At 44.8% G+C, this 22,061-nt stretch overlaps 1 protein-coding gene across 1 annotated transcript; it reads right to left on the reverse strand.

Annotated features, from left to right (window-relative positions):
- Window positions 1-3,616: 3,616 nt before the first annotated feature.
- TH (tyrosine hydroxylase) lies at window positions 3,617-21,662 on the reverse strand. Its single transcript, XM_030484820.1, has 13 exons — window positions 21,564-21,662; window positions 16,744-16,947; window positions 13,072-13,246; window positions 12,190-12,278; window positions 11,912-11,979; window positions 10,084-10,134; window positions 9,069-9,214; window positions 8,517-8,652; window positions 8,313-8,382; window positions 7,912-7,968; window positions 7,229-7,324; window positions 6,927-7,060; window positions 3,617-4,029 (listed from the first exon to the last, which is right to left on the reverse strand). Exons 1-13 carry the CDS (start codon window positions 21,651-21,653, stop codon window positions 3,870-3,872), a joined length of 1,476 nt encoding a protein of 491 aa, XP_030340680.1. The 5' UTR covers window positions 21,654-21,662; the 3' UTR covers window positions 3,617-3,869.
- Window positions 21,663-22,061: the final 399 nt, after the last annotated feature.

A 22,061-nucleotide genomic window follows, 5' to 3' on the forward strand; every position in this document is an offset into this window, starting at 1 on the left:
AGAGAAGATGGGATGGATAATGTGGCTGGCTGAACAAGAGCAAGTTATCTTAGACTGTCATAGTAAGTTACGTAAAGAAGTACAGGGTACTCTGGAAAGACTGGAAAGAATTTGTATTTGGCTCCGAATGCAGCAAGAAAGAGGACAGAAAAACCCCTGCATGAGATGTGCAATGATGCAAAGGTGGAGTAGTAAAAGAAAGCTGGCAACTGCTTTGGCTAAAATAAGGATCTTGGCAAATACTGCAAAGGGATCATCCAGATAAACTGTCGCAAACTAAAGAAGCGTATCAGTATCTTTTTGTTCCCATGAATATCTTTTCAGGATGGGTTGATGCGTTCTGCCTAAAAAGAATACAGTGGCTGGAACTGTAAAAATGCTGTTAAAGAAAATTGTCCATAGGTATGGAACAGCAGCTGAGATGGGATGAGAAGCAGAGTTGTAAGTGAAGTAACTCAAGCCTTAATGAGTAACATGGGGATTAAGCAAGGACTGCATATATCCTACCACTTGCAATCCTCCCAAGTGGTAGAAAGAAATGAGTCAGACTATTAAAAATAGAGTAAAGAAAATTGTATGAAAATATCAAAAATGATAGGCTGAAAAGTTAAGCTCAATATTAGTAGCTTTAAGAAGCAGTGACAGATTATGGACTGGTTTACGATTCTACCATATTTTGTTTGTCCCAGACCCCAGAATACTATGGTAGGATAAAGAAGAAAACAAGGCTCGAGTAGGAGAAGCAACATGAGAAAAATAGGTAAAATGAGAAAGGACAAATCCAATTTATATATGGCTTATGAAATAAGAGGCCAAGAAATATATTTGAAATCAGATAAAAAGGAACAAGCCTTAGAGACAAAACGGAAGGGGACCTATTATGTTACTAATAGGATAAGTCCTCTAAGATATTAAATAGATGAGGGCAACGGTAAAGACAAATGGGTTCATGTTTCTCAGATGTCCCCCTAAGGGGCCAAAAAATTCTGGAATCTGTCATTAATTTGTCAAGAACACAGACACAGAAAATGCCCCAAATAGGAACCTCCGGCGCCTGTTCAGCTTAAGCCCCCGCACTCACAGCATGCCCCAGCGCAACCTCATCTCTCGGAAGCAAAGGAGCACAGCCTGTGTGGTGTTTACCTCCTGTGTGGCGACAGCAGATCTGTTTATGTGCTTGCATACTAACGGGGCTGGCTTATGCTTTGAGATTTGCTTATTTTCTATTTTTGTAGGGCAACAGATTTTACTACAGCTCCTTGAACAAGCAACAGCTGACAGAGTGATGGAGCAGCAATGCAAACTCTGAGGCAAAGCGGAGGAGCTGAGGGCTCCTGCAGTTGCAAGGATTTTTAGCTTGGTTTTTCATTCCATATTAATAGCTTTGGTCTTTTTATAAATTGCATTAATTTTAGACATTTAACAAGGCAGATATTGACTGTGAAGTGCTTTGGAGAACTAGAGGCAACCACCATCAGACCTTTACGGCCAGATCAGAAAGCAAACACCTCCATGGAGACTCCCTACTCAGTCCTGTCCAGGGGCCTGGTGTCACTGCAGGGTTTGCAGCATACTTGCTGCACTCATGGGCAGTAACCCAGGAGCTAGAGACTACCAAAGGAGAGGAGAAACAGCGATGTGCAGGCCAGTAACATGGCATTGCTATTGCTTGCAAGACCATAAGATGTGCATTAACTATACAGGCTTCATCGTTACATCTTGCCCATTTGAAGGTTTATTTTCTTTATTTTAGTCTGTTTTACTGGAGCCACCTATAAGATTTTCATGCCTAGATAGCTAACCTATGACCTAACTGCCTTAGTCTTGCATAGCTTGTTCCAGCGACTTAATCTAAAAGTAATAATTTAAGACCCCAAATTAAAAATTGTTACAGCTCTTAAGGGAGCATTGAGAGTTACAGCTCAAGGTCTGGATCCACCCAGATTGGGAAATCATAGCTGAAGCTTTGGAAAAAGTGCTCTAAAATGACGATAACTGAATGAACTCAGTAGTTTTATTCATTTATGGGACAATCCTCTGAGGAGGAGCAACCTTAGGAGAGCAGCTAGCCCTAGTGTTGAACTGCTGATTTCAGTAATGGCCTTTTAAGCAGTTTAGGAGGAATTTAGTAGAGGGGTCAAATAAGAAAGGAAACAGAAAGGAGGTACTGAAGCAGATGGGAGACTAAATGCTGTCAGTAGCTAAGTAGTTAAAATTTGAAAGAACTGGGGGTTAAGCATATGTATGTGAATGTCTGAAAGGGGAAAAAATGTAATGGATTGTAAACTATTATGACTGAGCCACAGTAGAAGTAACACTGGAAAGAAATAGTATTTTTAAGTATTGGAGGATACTTAATAGCCAAAACTTAACTGTTAAACCTTGCATTTTCTTAAAGAGGAAATAATAAAAATCATATATAGTGGATAAGGATGGTAAAAGTCTAGAAATGTTATAACTGATCATGAAAACAACTAAGTGAAATTCTCCCCTTCACTGTCCCCCACAACTGGTTCGCTGCCTTCACGCATCCCAAGCCCAGCTCTGATACTGCACAGCTGCATAACCTTGGGCCAACCTTCTGAGCAAACTGCTAAGTTATGAGACAGCCTGAAAGAAGATAAGAAAGAGAAAAGCAGGGGGAGGAAAACTGAGAGCTTTGGGTCAGATCAAGCCATTAATATCTACAGTGAAAGCCAGATGAAACTGGGTTTGAGCATCCTAACCACATGTTATCTTCCTCAGAAATGGCCAGCAGTAGCATTAGTCACACACCTGAGCTACAGCAGGTGACAGTGATATTGGGATAGCTAAGAACAAGACAATGCTGTACCTGTCTGTGTAATAGACTGGAAAAGTGAAAGCATGTGAAATCCTCCCAAGGACTGGAAAACTTGAGACACCAGTGGCCTCACTCAATGTGCACCAACCAATAAACTCAGCGCCACCAAAAGGCTGCTGAGGCTGCCCAGGGCCACCAGCACAGAGGGACACAAATAGCTGTGGCTGCTACCTGCTATGAAGGATTGCAGCTGGGCTCTTGAACACTCTCTGCTGTGGGAGCTTTTAAAAGAGGGCTTGAAGAGGGTGCCCATGCTCTGGCCTGGCCAGGATTTGCTCTGTGGTGCTTGTGCTGGGGAGGATGCAGGTAGATAAGGGCTGCTCTATGCCAGACAGGCAACTCCTGGCTTAGGTCAGTTTAGAGGTTAAACAGAGCAGCTTATTGCAGCCTGGAGGGGTGGTACAGCTCAGGGTTTCTTGCCTAAGAATCACCCTGTGTGAGAAGCTGAGGGGAGGCTGAGAGCTGGAATGTTAAATATCACAGGGCTAGTTCAGGCAGAAAAGCTTCTCAAGCAGCTCTGCATTTTCCAAATGTGCGAGGCTGTAAGAGGCAGGACACAGTGGGGACTGAGGGTCCCTCCTGAAGTTGCTATAGGAGTTGCTTTGGGGCTAAAAAAGCAGAAAAGCAGATTATTTTATTCTCTCAAACTGCAAAAAATAGATTCTCTCTCTCTCTCTCTCTGATAAAGAAGCTTTTCTCCTCTTCCTTGCACCCAGGAGCCTACCACGCAGTTCTTGACCTCAGCTTTGTAGCTTGGCCATGCCTTTGGTCTGTGCTAAGCCTCTTCCAGCAGTCAATAGAACAGCCACCTCAACAAGCCAGCAGCCCTTGGGTCTGCCTGCCTACCCTCCTCTGAGCTGGCCCTACATACAAAAGTGGAAAGCTGGTGGGGTTGCATGGTGACAGGCAGCGGTGCAAATGTTTGGAGAAGATGGGTAGGAGTTATCAGTTGGGAACTAGTCAAGGGCAGAGCAGGAGGTTTTGGGGTTGAGAGGGAAGAGGAGAAGTGAAGAGCCCAGTTCTCATATTAACTGATAACATTGAGCGCATTAATCAGCGAGTGAATCTCATCCCTTACGCTCTCCAGGGAGTGACAGATCGTCTGAGGGCTATCCAGGAGCTCAATGCTGTGGGTGTAGGGCTCATATTTCACTGAGAAGGGCCGCTTGATGTGTGCTGCGTAGCTCCTGTAAGGAAAGGGTGCAGACGGTTGGTACAAGAGGTGGGTCCTGAGTCTCCCCCTACCCATCACCATTCACCCAGATCACAACAGGTTAGTGCCTCCTTTAGACAGTTTCTAGACAAAAGCTCTGGTTTCCCACCTCTCCAGCTCTACAGTGCTACTGCAGTAGTTGAGACCCCTCCTGTTAAGCAAGGAAAACCATAAGTTTGACTGCAGGTTTCCGTGGGCTGAACACGAGGGCTTGCACCAAATTGGAGAGTACTAGTCACTGGTGACCTCTGTGTCCACTGCCAGGCATCCTCTACTTCAATTTTTTTTTTTTTTTTCCTGTTTCAAAAATGCCAAGGAGATTTAGAAGCTAACTGCAAGAAAAGCCCATAGTAGTATAGTAGTATATTCCTAAATCCTTTCTGACATTCATTTATTGACTAATCTCTGCTCGGGGAGGGAGGAACTAGCTGCAAGCCATATTAAGGATAGATCTGACAAGCAGTGGCTCAGGCCTGGGTGAGAGGATGAGCATAACATCACCAGAGCCATATGCTTGAGCAAAGTGGTATGACTGTACCGAAAGCCAGCTGGAGTCTAGATCTCAGTGATGAGCATGACTTTACTTGATACCTCTCAAGAACAAGACCTTGCTACCTCTCAAGAACAAGACCTTGCTGCTACCTTTCTCATGAAGAAGTACATGCTCAGGTGAAAACAAATCAAGGGTAAGATTTCCCCAAAGTTGATCATATTCACCTCAGATTTGTACACTTGACAAGGTAGGTTTTGGTTTTTTTTTTCTTTAGTGGATGTGTAAATATGGAGCTGGGAATCTATATTTAGGTACTTATGGCTACAGTCTCATGCTGGAAAGGCCTGGGAAGATGAGGGGACGAACAACACTAGCAACAGGCACGTTCCTATCCCTCTACTGAGGCTTCACCCTTTCACTCCTGAATTGCTTAGCTTAGGGTACCCTCTTGTGGCTACCGTGGGTGTGCTCTGGCGCTGGGCTCGGGGAACGGCATCCCTTTCTCAGATGCTTTGGCTGGTAACGCGGGGAAGCCTACTCCTGAATTGCCGGTTTTGGGGGAAAACACCAGACAGGGCCAAAGGGCAACATGGTCAAAGCCGCAGACTGGTGCTTGCAGAGAAACCAAAATAAGTGCAAAGGAAGGGGGTTTCTGCATGCTCACATTGACCACCTCCTAAAGGTGTGGCTTATCTCAGTTCTACCAGGTGAGATCCAGTTCACCTCCTTTGTTAGTGCTATCAGCCACAGCGATGACTCGTAGCACAGCTGCTAATGGTTAGAAACTTACCCTCCAACATGGGTGTGTTCACTTGATGTCTTTTTGAAGCATGCAAGTATGACATGGGTGCCTGGAAGGACACTGAGGATGTGTGTCCATCCTAGAAAACTGCTGGGAAGTTTTCTTTTGGGGGAAAGAGGCTTCTCTTGAGGGATAACACTGATAATCAGGTCCATGGTGGCAGCTGCCAGTAATGCAAAAAATATAGAGGTTTTAATGGTTTTGCCTCACAGAGTAACATCTGTGTGGTCTCTGAGCTCTTTCAAGAGGATCATTTACAGTGCTTGTCATTGTCAAAACCCTCCAGCCTAATCTTGGCTGCGTACGGGTTGCATTTTTCCTTTTAAAATGCAAGGAAATGACTCATAAGGCAACAGTTGAGGTTTTTTGTTGTTTTAAAGCAGCCTAGCATGTATGAGAAGACAGGCTCCCCAGGTGCTTGCTTTTGAGCAGCTGGACTCCAGGTTGTATGAGCGATACAAGTGAGGGTAATAAAAGCAGAAGTTGAAATATAGCAGTCCTCACCACATTATTTATGACACACCCCACTTGCAGGAAATGCAAAGTCATGTATATTGTGTAATACTTTGTCTCATCCTTTCCTAAGCTAAGATAAAATGGTACAGGCAAAGTTTCCCTCTGTCAGTCAAATGTTAAGGGATTGCGTGTTGCTTCTCAGGCAATTCAGGATATAACCAAGAACATGCTTTTCTGAACAGATAACAGCTTGTACAGCTGCCACTCTCCATCCTGTTTGCAGCCCCATGGAACAGGGAAACCCAGTTATGCTGGTGAGATGCTGTCTGGGGTCTACTAACCCACGCTAATCAGTCTAGGAGACAAAAGTTCCTTTTTACCCATGAATAAATCTATCCGCATCAAGCAAACCTTTCTTGTTTGTGTATGAGCTACTAACAATGCCTGGAGGTTTTTTTGCTGGTTGAATGATAAATGAGCAAGTTGCCCAGCAGCTGCTCAGAAAGTCATTTTCCTGCATCCTGAATTCAGAGAATGACACCATTTTGAGCAGTTCTTCACCCCTCTCCTAAAACTTGCACCCACAGAGCAAACTTTAACATGGTGCGTAAGCCTATGTTCAGAAAGACACATGCTGGTGAGATGCTCCCAGCCAGTACCTGACCTCTATCACTTGGCCCTTCTACAGCAAGGAAGCAGAGGGGATCCTGGTGTGTGGTTTGAGTCTCTAATTTCTGGACCACCTGTTATGTTGCTTGAACTCCCTTAGGAACTAGAGATAGTCTGTAACTTCTTCACATGAAAACTAGGCAGACAAGCTAGATTTTTCCCTTCTCTCGCACCCTCAATTTTGCTTCTAAGAGTGCCTCCCACTCCACCCCACTCCTCCACACCCATGTTCTTGAGTCCAGCATATTTTGGGGGGGCTTTTGGGCAAATCTAAGGGACTGAAGTTGGAGCCTGTATGAACTGGAAAATCACTTTACTTTGAAAGACCCGATATCAGTTTCCAGAGTACTTCTGAGACCTGGAACTGAAAGTAGACATGGTTTCAAGCCCTGCTCTAATTGTTACAGCTTAATTTCCTTCTGTTTGGGTCTCTCTCACTGCCCAGTCCTACCTCAGTTTACTTTTGGCATCGCTGAAGCTCTCGGACACAAAATATACGGACTGGTAGTTCTGGTCCTGGTAGGGCTGAACAGCAGCAGTGTCAGGATCAAAGTCCCGCAACTCTGGTTCATCTGACAGGGAATGCTATGGACACAGCAGAAAAATGCTGTCATGAAATTCAAGGGATCTGAGAGCACATGTGACAAACAGAGGTGGAGAACAGATTTGGTATAGTCATGTGAACTATGCAAAGGAAGAAGGTGTTTTGCTTATAGGGTCCAGGGCAGAGAGGCGAGTTATGCTGGGACTTACTATGAGCTCCCCATAGGAAGACAGAAGCCCAGCTCCATAGGCTTTGACTATCCCATTCTGTCTGCAGAGCCCAAACTCCACCGTAAACCAGTAAAGCTGTGAAAGGAGAAAGAAAAATGCATAGGGGACACAGCTCATCAGCTTAATCTCCCTGTCACTTCGGAGCCCTTCCATCATGGCCAGGATCTGGGGTTGTTTAAAATGAAAAGGAACCTGTCACTTTGTCCCCTCTCCTTACCCTGTATCCATCACTGCCAGAGCAAAGTGCTAAACTAAGCTGCTGCCACACTGGGACAGATGGAAAATGTGTGCCTGGGCTGGTCCCCTGAGTATCCAGCTGCTGTTTGGTGCCCTTAGAGCAGGACAGGTCACCTTGCTGAGGGAGAGGCAAAGGAAGTGGATGTCATTTAATCCCATCCCAAAGAGTCCCAGCAGTGCTGTCATTAGAAATACGATGCTTGACGATACTCTGCTGCCCAAGAAAATTTGGTTAATGTGCAGGCTAGCTCTTCTGTTTAACTGATCTCCACTCACACTCATTGTGAAAAAGCAGGTGTGGGGCAGCTCGGGTATGGGCTCTGAGCCTGCAAATCTGGGAAAGCCAGGCTGGACCAGTCCCCTTAATACCACAGAAGTGCTGCTGGAGGGGTTGGGACCCCCATCCAGAAAAGAAGAAAACTTACTGTTGAAAGTTTCTCAATTTCTTCATCAGTTGCTCCCAGAGATGCCAGCCCAATGTCCTGGGAAGAGAAGGGAAGGGGCCAGCATCAGGACAGGTTCAGTCCTACAGCCTTACACTTGGATTGCTCTGTTCTATTGCCTTGAGACAACAGATATTGCTGCCCTGCACTGCCATGCATCTGCTGGGGCTTCATCATGCTCAGACTGAAAACATTTTGCTGCAGACCCTGATATTTTCACTTTGCGTTAGGGTTCTCAGTCCTTCACTAGGGCTCCTGAATGCTGTCTTTATTATAAATAAATCATAGAACAAGAAGCGCTTTGATGGTGAGACTGGGTTTGGTTTGGGTTCCCACGTCGTGCCTTGTCTTCTCAGGGGCAAGGAAACAGACGACCACCTTACCTGAGAGAACTGGGCAAATGTCTTGTCAGCCAGCATCGGGACATGACCCAGCAGCTCGTGACAGCAATCCCTGCCAATGCCCAGGGGGAAAGGAGGAAAACAAGGTCAGCAGCAGACAGAGCTTGTCCGTTAGGGGAAAAAGTTAACTATTGGCCTGGTGGGATGTCTGGGCAGGGGAGGCCATTGTGGCCGGGCGATACTCACGGCTCAGGGGAGTGCATGGGCGACGACGCATGGCGGATGTACTGAGTGCACTGGAAGACACGGAAGGCCAGGCTGGCGAGGAAGTCCCGCGCCGACAGCAAGCCAGCCACTGGCCTTAGCTGGAATCCGGTCTTCTCTGAAACAACACATACTGTCTCTGCAGGGGTGCACGGCCCACGCGCTGTGCTGGCAGCCTGCATTCCCAGCACAGACAGCAAAAAGATCAGTGCTGGAAACTAAAGGGCTTCTGCTGTGCCAAGGATAATCTTTTTGTTCCTACTAGGGAGTAACATCTGCTCTTTAGGTGCTCAGTGGGATCATTTGACTGGCAGGCTTGACGTTCAGTTGCAGCTCACTGTGTTTGGCTACAGTCCCCACTGCCTGGGGTCTCCCCTTGTCCCCTGTGTGCAATGTACAAGCCTTCACCAGCTCTCCTCCCAAATCTTAGCTCACACGCTTCTCCTTCGGGTTCGAGTTTCCTAGTTGTAGCTGCCACCACCATGCTGGAGCCCTGGCAGATCCTGGACCTAGGTCCCCCAGACTCATACCTACCTTTCAGGAAGCGGGAGACGTCTTCCAGCTGAGGGATGTTATCCTCGTTGTAGCCACAGTATTTCTCCAGTAGATTAAAAGCTTCAAGGTACTCCTTGCAGGCATGGGTGGGATACAGGCTCTTCAGGGTGCTGTACACCTCCTTCCTTCAGGAGGAGAGGTGACAGACATTTAACGGCTTGATATGTCTAGTCCTCTCCTGTCTTCTGGTTATACACTATCAAGAACTCACACCTCTACGTTTCTTGTCCTTTCACCCTTCTCCTCCACTAAGTCTATGTTTGTGCACACTGATAGGGGCATGTAAACATACAGAAGCACATCCAAATGAGCTTGAAAAGTCAGTACTTGTACCTGCACAGACCTGTTTCTTACCTTGAGGGTCAGAAGATTGTACAAAAGGTATTAACTGAAATTAAAATATTCCCTGTAGGTTAGCTACTACAGTTGCACTATGAAGACAGTCAATATAACCAGGAGATTACCTTGTTTAGGAGCCTGTGTACTCACTTGTATGAGCTGCCTTTCTTTTCAGTGACACTCCTGGGAATAATCATGTTCAAAGGAAGCATTCTCCTAAGTGAGGTACCGTGCAGATATTCACCCCAGGACTCATACTTCTTTCTGCAGCTATGACAAGCACCCTTTGTTTGGAGGCTGCTACTAAGCCAGGTCCCCTTCAGAAGTGGGACTCCAAATTATCTACCTTGCTCTCCTTTGGGAAAGGCTCCTTTGGAGGAAACTCCTGGGGGCTGCAGCATGAAAGTGCTCTTGGTGCAGCCCCAAGAGAGGAAGAGACAGAGCATCACTGTTTTGGAGGTAGCTTGCTTTCCTGGATGCAGTGCCTACCTTAAAATACTGTACAATAAGTTACTGAGTTTTATAACAAGCCATTAAGTAGGATGCTTGCACTGCTGATGCATTTTTCAAGAGGTCACTCCCTAACCACTTAGGTTTTGATTCCCAGCTTCTAGTGTTGAAGCCAATAAAGGTCACAGATTAAATCAGCGCTCACCAGGTGGCAATCTCCTCTGCTGTGTACTCCACGTGAGGGATTGGGTCCCCACTGCAAGGCAAATGCACCATTACTGACGGCAGCAGAGCACAAGCCAGGCTCCTTTTCCCTTTGAGAAGGAAGCATTTCAGAGAAGCTTTGCTCTGATGTTCAACAAACTTCTTTAAACCAAAAAGAGGGTGATAGGAAAGACAAAGCCTTAGTACCGGGTCATTTGTACAGGTGCAAAAAATACATAGACACAAAGAATAGTGTTAGTCTAGCCAGAGGTTATAAATGAACAAGGGATGAGCAAAAGCATGAAGGCATAATATTTTCCGGGGGGGGTGTGTGTGTGTGTGTGTGTGTGTGTGGAAATAAATTGTTTTCACTGGAAAAAAAAAGAAATTTTGTGTGAAAATAAATTAATTTCATGTGCCTGAACTTCATGGGACTGATGACTCCAAGAATGAGTCAGTGGCTGGGAAATAAAAGCAGCTAAAGAGAAAAACAAAATGCATTTGAACTGCAGCAAAATGTATTGTCAGTAAGTTTGATTGCCAGTAACATTGACGTAAGTGGGAACTAAAGAAGACTGATACTTTTGCCTTTCCTCAATCTTAATTTCCAACTGCATTTTCTAAATCCTTCTGTATTTGATCAAATGAGATATTCACATATTACAGTCATACAGCATAGTTCCTTTTTCATTAACAGCCTGAAGGAATGCTACACAGAGGCTCATAAATGCTAACCTGCAGATGAGATATGAGAGAAGACACCTGAAGTGGGTGCATCATCTTAGGACAGTATTTATTCTTGAGTCCCTCAGGACTCTCCTGCTCACAGAGTGACTTTCTGTGCATTTAGTATTAGTACAGGACAAAAACATCAACGTCTATATTCTGGGCTTCAAATCTGCAAAGAACATGAAACCTAACAGAGCAGAAAGCAGTGCTGGGATCACATTGGTTGCAGGGGTAGCTCGGGAAAGTGACCCATATAATTTCCATAGCCCACTTTCAGCACAGCTTGCTATAGAAATCTACATTTAAAGTCATGCTCAGAGAGGGAGATGCTACAGTGAAAGACAGTGTTACCGAATAGGATCTACAGAATATTTTACAAACCCACCTGAATACTAGAGCTCTGTTTGATGTTGTAGTGAAGATGCTGCGTGCTATCACTGCATTTATCATAACAGAAGTATTATGTAGGAGTACAAGAGATAGTCTTAAGTCTATATATGACAATAATGGGACCATTACTGGAATCTATTTAATTTATTGCAGAGAGTTAGGAGGTGAACCATTTAGTCCATAAATACCCTCATAGCAAAAAGAAAAATAAAATCTGATAGCAGAATTCAGTCCAACAGATGAAAAGCATGTATGATCCATTGGCTGAAAGCTAAAGCCACTGAAGTTCAGTTTAGAAATAAACCCTGCATTTTTTCACAGCCAGGATAATGAACCATTGGAACAAGTTTTCTGGGCATGTGGCAGTTTTTTAGGTACTTGAAACACTGAACTCAAAACTAGATGTCATTCTAAAAGAGATACTATATTTCAAAATGAAGTTTGAGGTCTGAAGGAATTATATATGGCTTTTGTCATGCACAAGATTTATTCTGGCTTTATCAATTTATGAATTAATGACTATAGACATTTTTTAATTTAGAAGAGACTGGAACACATAGAGAAAAGACAGACACAAAACGAGCTGGTAAGGATGAATGGGGGTACAAAACATAAAAGAAAAGAAGTCTCATACAGGTAGTACAATGACTTCCCAATAGGTTGCACTGACATGGTATTATCCCTGCATGAATGTTAAGAAAGGGACTTACTGCTTATAGTGAAAAGCAATTTCTGCTATTGATTTCCTTCTCTGGCGATATACTTGGTCAGAGTAGCCCTGTGGTGTTAAATAGGAACAGAGACAGGATTTTTAATCAGTTACTAAAATTTCTCGCCCAACAAAGTTCACCACTGGCTGAAGAAACTTCTGTCATGGTGGTGACTGCACCACCGTTCCCTGATCAGCTGCACTAAGCGGTGTTGTCCAGCTCCCTGCTTCTGAGGGAAGGCTCAGGACGTGAGGATGTGTCCACACAGACTAACTCACCGGGTGATCAAGATCCAAGTCAGGGTCAAACTTGGTGACCAAATGGTGGCACTTGTCCAATTCACAGATTTTTCTGGGAAACCAGTGAACTGTGGGTAGAGAGAAAGAGAAAAACTGGTTGTGGAAGTGAAGATGGAGCATCCCCTGCTAAGAAGGGGTTGTGAAATTGAATAAGATACATCTGACGTAATGTGTGAATGCAGACACATGATGAACACACGACACAGTTGTGCCTTCTGGGCAGTAGATCCACACTCCAAATGGTCTTGTCCATTAGACCTTAGTCAGGTCTAATGCCATGATCTGTACCTCATGACTCCCTGTCCATCTCTCAGCAGAGTATTTTGTGACAAAAGTAAACAATAAGATGAAAATTGGATTTTACTTAAAGATTCTAGACTTAACATTAAAAACTAATCCAGAGATCCAACTGGTTGTAGGGCAATCACTGCAGATCTCCAGAGATAGTTTACAATAAGAATAACCCTGTCTTCAGAACCGGATGGCATGGGAATGTCTTGTAGTTTAGTGCTGGACCTGTACACAGTTCTTGACACATAGGTAGGAAACTACTTTACATTTATAATATAAAACACTGGATTAGGAATGGAGAACTCTGTAGGAGAGGTGTGAACAAAGGATGAAATTTCATCTCATATTTCTGTTTTTCCAATCTGCCCCAGAAGAATGGGCTATGGACTTTGGAGTCCATTGAGAAATCGACAAGGGGTGAAGTGGCTTTCAAGATTCAGGTGTCCCAGAGGCAGTCTTTTCTGTTTTGCTCAAATTCAGCGTACAATAGCCCATCCTCTTTTCTGGGAACAACCCTGTTTCTACAGCCCAGCCTCTCTGCAAAAGTGAAATAGTTTGTAAGTTCCTTACATTTGTCTTCCTTAGTGGTCCTCACATCTTCTGTTACCCTCTTGATGGAGCTAATGAAAGTATTGAGGTCAGAGCTGTGGATTTCACAGCGCACAAAGTATTCCAGTTCAGCAGTGCCTTCTCGGGGCTTTCGGCTAAGCCTGGTCTCCAGGTGGTGAATTTTAGCTTCAAATGTCTTTTGGAACATGGAAAAGGAGAACAAAAGCATTAAACAATACTTGAAATACTTGCTGGTACTTCCCAAAGATGTCCATATGGAGGTATCTGGGAGGGAGTCCCCTTGTCTTTTTTTTCCTTTTTTCCCCTCACTGGGATAAACGCATTTAACCATTAATTCCACAGGTTTACCTTCTGTACAAACAACCAGTGGGGCTGGCCAATAACTATCATAGACTCAGAATCATAGAATGGTTTGGGTTGGAAGGGACCTTAAAGACCATCCAGTTCCAACCCCCATGCCACAGGCAGGGACACCTTCCACTAGATCAGGTTGCTCAAAGCCCCATCCAGCCTGGCCTTGAACTATTTCAGGGATGGGTCATCCAGACTTTCTCAGGGCAATCTGTTCCGGTGCCTCACCATCATCACAGTAAAGAATTTCTTCCTAATGTTTAATCTAAATCTACTCTTTTCCAGTTTAAAGCCATTACCTCTTGTCCTACCACTACTCACTTTTATAAAAGTCCCTCTCCAGATTTCTGGTAGGCCCCTATGGGTACTGGTAAAGCAGATCGTATCAAAAGGGGAACCTTGTGTGGCAAAGTGCCACATCCTATGGCCTCCTCTCCTTCAAACTCCTACTGCAGACAAAGATGCTTTTTAGCTGGTCGGGGATAAGGAAGGGGTTGGCGACGGCATAGCAGGGGCTAGCGCTGTCCGGGCAGGGACTGCGGCTCGGCGCTGGCCGTGGTGCTGAAATGGCGTGGCTGAGCCGTACCCAACCCACAGCAGCGTTAATTTGGGGCTCCCTAGCAGAACTGGTATCATTTGGACTCAATATCAGAACCCGCCTCCCCCAAAGAACAGAGAAAAAAGAGGATTCTTCTCTGGTAGATTTTGGATATTTTCTTTAGCTCAGTGAAAGCTGGTGGTACAAGCCCAAGTCCTTGAGCAATGACCCAATCCTTCCAAAGTCTCTGCAAGATCTCTGGTAGAGGAAGGGACATGATTTCTTTTATTAATCAGAGGCAGAATGATGAGAAGGAACAGATGCAATGCCACAGGTAAATTAAATAAGGATCGTGTTTTTTAATGTACCTACCAACTTCACTATTACATTGTCCCTTCAACAATCAATACCTTTGCATTAATCTGACAGCTGTGATTGCATTACCTATGCTTTGGCTGCATATAACACATACAGAAGAGTGAAACCAGTTTCCCTGAAGCCTGGTTCATGATGAGGCAAATGTCATTATGCCCGTCTGCTTTCATATCTTGTACCTGCATTGCCAGAGGGATCTGCGAAATAAATCTTCCTCTGTTGTGGCTTGACATGCTTGTCTTTTTATTATATTTAAAGCTCTCTCTGTGACAAGCTCAAAGAGCTTCTTACTAGGAAATCTTCTGATGCAGCAAGTAAATTGCTCCAGGAAGAAACAAATATTATTTGACCATAAGCTCCTCTAGCTTCTTGCTTGATGTTTTAAAAATTGTTTCAATTATAGACTTTAAATACATAGTAACATAAAATCTATCAAGTACGAGAGGCTACACTTCTATGTTTCATACCTTCTAAGCAGTCTTCTGCATTTGAAATGTTATACTGATGGATTTTTTATGCCTTATCTGGCATCTGTGCACTTCTAGGAAGGAGACCCGAACCACGGCAACACCAAGACTTTTGTCTGACAAGCTTGTCTTAGAGATTCTTTCAGTCTTGAGACAAGAAAACAAATTTTCTTACAACAATCTTCTTAGAGGAAATGCAAGAGGTTTTGCAATTGATCAAGATCTTACCACTTTCTGTACAATTATCAGAGATAGTACTACATGGGCAATGAATAGTTAGAATGCCCTACAATTTCAGGGAAATACTTATCCCCCAAATACACCTTTTGTATGTTTACAGCTGTTAGGTAGTGGTTTTGCTGTATAGTGTTGCTAGTGATCTGTTTTTACCCCAGAAGAGGTTGCGTTTCATGTGGAAGAAGGTGCTATATAATTCTGTGTACTAACATGTGAGCTAGTAGCATGCCCTTGTGACAAGAAAGGCCAACCACGTACTGAATTATAGAAGCAAGACTGTAGACCACAAGTCAAAGGAAGTGATTCCTCCTCTCTGTCTGGGATGAGTAAAACTACATTGGGAGCACCTTGTCCCATAAGACGGAAGGCATTGTACCCTATGCTGTGTACTGTAGCATAGTGGAGAGCTGCCAAGATGGCAGGGGGTTGGAGCACAACGTTATATGAAGAAAGACTGAGGGAACTGGATTTTTTCAACCATAAAAAGTGAAGGGGCAGGGGAGGCTGGTTCACTGTCTAGTACCTGTAAAGCAGACAGAGCCAGGCTTGTCTGAAAAGTACACAGTGTGAGGAAAAGAGCTGGAAGCAAGGACATTGAAAAGAAAAAGAAAAGAGAAAAAGCTCTTCACCATGAAGGCAGTTAAACACTGCTCAAGGGGTCCAAGGAGACTGTGGGATCTCTACCTTGGTGATACTCAAAATGCAACAAGAACAGTCCTGATCAACCTGCTGTGACTGGATCTGCTCTGAGCAGGAGGTTGGACTATAGACCTTCAAAGGCCCCTTACAACCCATGTGACAGATTAATAGGAACAAATTGTCCTTTCCTCTCACTGCTGAAGTCAATGAAATTAAACTATTGTAGATAAAACATTCTCAGAGCATCAGTTTGCAAAACACTTTTGAATCCTTCTGGATGAAAATGCACTACATAATGCAAGTTGTCATGTTTTGATTACTGTTTAAATAGGCAGTACTTATCTCAGTCTTTCCATTCATGGTACTGAGATCCTAGATAATGCAACATTATATTGCTGGCTAGGGGGAAAAAGCTCAATTAGTTACCAGTTTCCCTTGGTATTAGAGCCATACACGGGGAACATCTTCAGGGAACAAAGAGAACCTTTAACATGTGAATCAAATTCATCCCTGAAGTAGGGAGGTATTTTTGAAATCAATATACCCGTTTTATATTCAGGGTGAAGTTTTTCCTGTAAGTATTTGACCAAGGGACAATATGGCAACAGCACTGAGAGGCTGACAAATCCTTGACCCACAAGTAAGGTTGGTCTGGTCTGTAGCCATGCAGGGCACAGAGCTTGCTTTGAACGTGGGATCAGAGCCTTGTGCATGAAGTTGAAGTGCTGAGCAGTGGAGAGGGCTGTCAGGGTATGCTACCAGACACATGGGTGTGGATTGTAGGTGCGAAACTGTGCGGTTTTATCCAGTAATGAAGCAAAGTTAAGCCCAGAGCTTAGCAGCGCTACCAGATAAAGGTATAGCTCATTCTGAGTTATGAAAAATGAGGGTATGTTGGGCATGAGCAAAGCATGACTGTGGGGATATCAGACAATTAACTTACAATCTGCAGTAGGAAGGCCTAGTCTGAGTCTTCTTTAGTAGACTCAAATGATAATTCTCACAGAACAGCCATGAAACCTGTAGTGTGTTCCTTGAATCCCATACAACAGGTATGGTACTCACCTCAAACACCTTAAGTGCACGGGACAGTGGTGAAGTCTTGGCTCCCTTGAGCATGAAGAAGAGGTTCAGCATTGCTCTCCCATCCTTTTCCTCAAAGACAATGGTCTCTGTAGACTCTGCAGCATCAGAGGCTGCAGCTGCAGCCTCTCTTTCCTTCCTGGCATCTTCAATGAGACTTTGACGCCTACCAATGAACCGTGGAGACTGAAGGCAGAACAGAAATAATTAACACTTCTGATAGAGCTGTAGGGGAGATCAGAGGCTTTGCTCGTAGCTGGGTGAGGTATGACACATGTGTCTCAGAGAAGGTAGAAGGGGAAGGTTGGACTGACTTGCTTGGCTTTGTAGAGGAAAATCTGGTGATACGGACTGAGACCTTAGAATTGAACTTTTGGAAAAGTGGAGCTTTAGGAAAAATCTGTGTAAAATACCCTTGTAGCATGACTGGAGAGTGGGCTTCTCTCTGCACCTTCATTAGCAACAGTTTCCAATATCCTTCAAAAAATAAGAATCAGAAACAATCTTAAGCAGATTTCAGGTGTCTGATGAACTGGAGAGGTGTTAGGTAAACTTGAAGACATCTGAGAAAAAACAACTATGAGGGACAGCTGAAGCCCACAGCTGTGGCATGGCGTGGCCTGGCAAGGTAAAATGAACTGTTTGCAGGTGTATAAACAGGGTAGCTTAGCTAAACTGCTCCCAGGATCCAACCCAACATTTTCTTTTGGCATTAAGTGGATGATTGCCCATCGAAATGTAATTGGAACCACATCCATATACCCCAGAAAATAAATTCCTCCCATTGATCTATAGATTTGGTTTGTCCCAACAAACTCCTGCAGATACTTGTTACTTGGAATTGCACCTGAAATACCGTAATTCTGTGCCTGGGGTCATGTTAGGTCACTCCCTTATATTTATAGTGAGCTACAAACTATTTCTGTCACTGCTGTTTCTTTTGTTATACAAATAACTCATATACTAACTCATATGCTCATGGTACTTCACAACCAGTTTTCCTTTTAGAAAAACTAAACTCGAGTTTCCTTTTAGAGTCAGCTCAGCTGGTTCCAATTTTCTCTGTTCAAAACCCAAGCCAGCTGACAAACCCTCAGAACTCGTCAAAAGAAACCTGGGGCAGCACCAAAGAAGGACATAAAGCCATCTAGCATCTGCACATAGAGCAGGACTGGCTGCAGTTTTCTCTATGATTACATTGAAAATATCTGGAAAAGAGGTAAAATATTTTCCAGATATTGAAAATATCTGGAAAATGTTAACCAAGCAGCACCTTCCCTACCTTGTGAAAATCTGGAGAATATTTTCCTTTTAAAAAGACAGCCCGCTCAACTACTAAGCCCTTTTTCTCTCTGATTTTCAAAGCCCACCATTAGTAACTAATATTTCCTGAGAAAATCCTCCTGGACGCTTCAGCGGTGTAACACTGACATTTAAAATGCAGCCTCAGAAATGCAGCACATCTAGATGCCAGCCTACGCACTTCTATTCAGTCCTTTTTTTAATAAAGATACCTCTCTGAAATGATATTTGCTGATCCTCAACCCTTTTATTCTTTGTGGCATAGAAAAACACCTTCTAACAAATAAGCGCATATTGCTGTTTGTCTAAACTGTTGGTATTCATGCCCAAAGAGAGAAGATGTCTAATAAGTATCCTCAGCCATAACTTTTACAGTCTCATGAAAGCGTTCAGCTTTAAGCGTGTGTTTTTATATCACTACTGTGTTTAAAGCTAAGCTGGTGTTTACTTTAAAGTGCCTGCAATAAGCAGGGCAAACAACCTTGTGCTAGCCACCATAACAGAGCTGTGCAGCAGTCCCAAGCCAGGCAGCACGTTAGCTAAGGATGTTTTATCACACTGTGCCCAGAGGTGCAGCAGGATTTTACTTGTCAGGTGGAGCGGGGGAGAGAAGGGAAAACAGGCCCACGTGTTTACGCTGTAAATCTGCTTAAAATCTGTCTGTGAGGAGGTTAAATAGCAAGCAGACTCATTTGACTGGAAAGCCAGATGGGAGAAGTAGCCTTGACCAGTTAGACCCATGTGCTGCAGCTGGGTGGCCCCTGGCAGTCAGGAGTGAGGGGTCCCGGAAGCTGCTTAGCTCCATGGTGGCATGTTTTGGGTGGGTAAATTTAAAAATTAAGGAAAAAAAAGACATTTCTGGTGGAAGAAGAGGTCTGGGAGGCGTCTGCCCGCCTGCTGCCTCCTCTGCCAGGTAGAGGCTGCCTGGTTGCACGCCTCCCATCTCATCATCCTCTCCTCTGCCTCTCATCATTTACACTCCTTTTGCTGGAAATTAGGAATCTGGCATATAAACTAACCAAACTGATATCTCATGATAAATGCCTTCTTTTCTTTGGAAGTCACCATTGGTATTTCCAAATTGCCTTGCAGGCTAGCTCTCTGAGTGCACATCTAGCTACAGTGAGAACTTTAATTTGGTTTTGCAGAGCATTTATTTGCCTAACTGAAGCTTGAGTCTGATATGGTCATGCATCTCTTATGAAGGGTTAGTTTGCACTTCTTATGAAGGGTTAGTTCATTTTTCCTTCCTTGAATTTGTTGCAACTCAGAGTCCCCTACCTGAGTAGTGTCATTAAAAATACTGCGCTCTGAGTTAAAGAAGTACTGTGGCTTTTTTCTCCTGGCACATTACTTGCAGCAAGCAGGAAGGATTGCAGAGGCTATTTCCCTCCCAGCAGCATAGGCACAGTAATGTCGCACCCTTGCTTCCCTGGGCGCTCCTTTCTGCTGGTTTGCCTCCAACTGCTATGCTGTGTCTGGCTCCACTCGTGTGCTCTGTAATCAAATCCTGCTCCAGCTACACTCCCAGGGTGTCTTGTAAAAACTACTAGCAGCAGAAAAACCAAATACATGACAAGAGATTTTTCCATGGTGTGAGTTTGATGTTTGGCTGGCCCAGGTGACACGTAGAATACCTGCCTGTGTAAATGAGTTCTGGGATTGCAAAGGTCCTTTTTTCCCACCCACGTGCTAGTCCCTGGAGGTTAATGGCAAGGGAACACCTCAGACCTGCTGGAGCTGGTGCAGTGATGGGCAGGGGCTGGGTGGCCAATCACCCATGGCCACACAGATACCACAGACACACAGACACTGGGTGGCCGATCACCACACGTGGCCACAGAGACACACAAGACGTCCCTTACATACAAATGCAGTCACACCTCTTGCCTGGTAGAAGCCAGTAAAATAAGTGATGTGGTTTTCAAGATCTGTGCTAGGTGAGAGCAAAGGACAAAGCCTTTCGCTGAGCCTGCTCTCAAAGTGATCCTTACAAGACTAAGTTGGGTTTTTTTTTCTTTTTCTGAGAACTTCCAATCAAAGAAGGGATAAAAAGATGGGCTGAGGTTATCCCTGGAGGATAGAGGAGGAATCACTTATCCCAAGCAGGTTGCTATGCTCCTGCCAGCATGCCTGGTGAACCCAAATTCCTCTGGGCCCTTTGTTCAGTGGCCTGTTTCCCATCAAACACGAAGCAGCACCCCAGAACGTGTAATAACATAACACTCTCCCCTTCTCCAGACAGCAGTGAGCGTCTCGAATACTTATTTGATGAGCAGTCTGGAAAATACTAGGCTTTCAAGAATCACTTAAGTGTTCATTACTCTGACAAAACAAAAATGGTTGTGTGAGAGGGAAGCCTTCCCTGATTTCCGTTTATTATAGAAAGCAAGCTTACCTCCTTTTTTCCTAAATATTTCCCTTCCTTTCCAGCATACTCCACTCTCCAAAACACCTCTCACTGCCTATGTAGTGGCTGATTTTACCAAGTCAGAGCATCACACAACGTAAGGAGAGTGGGTGAAAAAGGCAGTGGGCATAGGGGAGGGAAATGAGGAGCTCTATAACCGACCTGCTGGAGTCACCCTGCAGACTTCTGCCAAACACATCTTCTCCCTAACCCGTCTCGATTCCCTCATTTCCTCCTGTGAAGCACCCTGAGGGGGTCCCTTCTTGCTGCACCCACTGCCACGGTCTGCTCTGGCTCCTCCAGGGTTGCCCGCAGCCTCGTCGTATCTCTGACCCACAGGACTGTCCTGTGCTGGGAGCCTCAGGCTCCTCCTGCCTGCCCTGGCATTTGGGTTAGGAGGCGAAATGTCCCTATCCCTACAGAGAGTCCAATGGGTTGGCCAGACTTGGCTTTCTAAAGGCACTTGACAGATCAGCAGGAAGTTTTCATCTTCTTTCCCTGACACATACAGATCTGGTGTGTGCAGAAGCATTCCACCAGCTAAACCCAGGGCTGAGTCCACATCAGGGAGGGCTGGGAACAGAGACGGGGGAAAGATGTGCTGGGAGAGAGTGAAACTGTGGACACAGCAGCAGTGAACAAACTGATTAAACTGCCTGTGCCTCATATGTTGTCTGAAATAACAGCCACAGTTTTCCATTATGCTAGAACAAGTGAAATCACTGCAGTTTATTGCCTTGAAACCAGGAAAACATTAAGGTTTTCAAATTGCCTTTCACGCTGGGGATTCCTTGTTATTCCTGACTTAGGTCTATGGGTTATTTACCTTGCTCTTGGTTGGGGGAAGGTGGAGGTTGCATTAGTTCAAGATTTCATCCCCCTAAATGTTTGCATTTCACATGTAGCTATATATAGAGAGAACTGTACAGGTAATTTCCCTTTCCCAGCCTGAAGCCCAGAGGTGCCCATGTGGGGAACTCCCACAAAGGCAGTGTTGGTCCATCTGTCCCTGCCTGCCTCTGCCTACAGCTACAGGAGAGGCTGCAGTTTTCGAAGGGGGAGGGAAAGAAGTGGGGTAGGGTTGTCTTACCATGATGGCCTCAGCTTGCTTGGAGTCCAGCTCTGACACCGCCCTGCGGAAACCTTTGGCTGCAGAGGTGGAGATGTTCGGGGTTGGCATCTTTGCTCTTCCGTGAGCTCTGCTCTCTGCTTTCCAGCTCCTTGCCAGCTTTTTATAGGGCAGGGCTGACGTCAAAGACTCTTTCAAATCTTCTCTCCCCCCGCCACCTCCCCATCACCACCTCCCTCCTTTCTCCCCCTCAGGCTGAGAGGAGGAGGGGACATGAAGGAGAGAAACGTTTCTGTCCCATTAAATCTAATCGCTACAAAGATTGCAGACACCCTGCCTTCGCAGACCAGACACTTCCCCCCACCTGTTTGCCTGTGCCCAAAAGATTTCCACTCTGTTTTTTTCCCCGCTTTCTTGATGGAGTTCATTCTCGTGCTGTGTTTCAGTCCACATTTGCTTTCCCAACTTGAAAGTTGCATGAAAGGATTTTGATCTGTGAAAGGACAAAATAAAAGGAAG

Source organism: Strigops habroptila, chromosome 4 (genome assembly GCF_004027225.2).
Source record: "Strigops habroptila isolate Jane chromosome 4, bStrHab1.2.pri, whole genome shotgun sequence".
NCBI lineage: Eukaryota > Metazoa > Chordata > Aves > Psittaciformes > Psittacidae > Strigops > Strigops habroptila.

What these genes read in the sequence shown, in the direction of transcription:
- TH (XM_030484820.1), bottom strand. Translation starts at nt 21,653, where the DNA reads ATGCCAACCCCGAACATCTCCACCTCTGCAGCCAAAGGTTTCCGCAGG. An exon ending in GTGCACTTAAGGTGTTTGAG is followed by an intron (nt 13,247 to 16,743) that starts GTGAGTACCATA and finishes ATGTTCCAAAAG; the next exon opens with ACATTTGAAGCTAAAATTCA. An exon ending in ATTGCTTTTCACTATAAGCA is followed by an intron (nt 10,135 to 11,911) that starts GTAAGTCCCTTT and finishes TTTGCCTTGCAG; the next exon opens with TGGGGACCCAATCCCTCACG.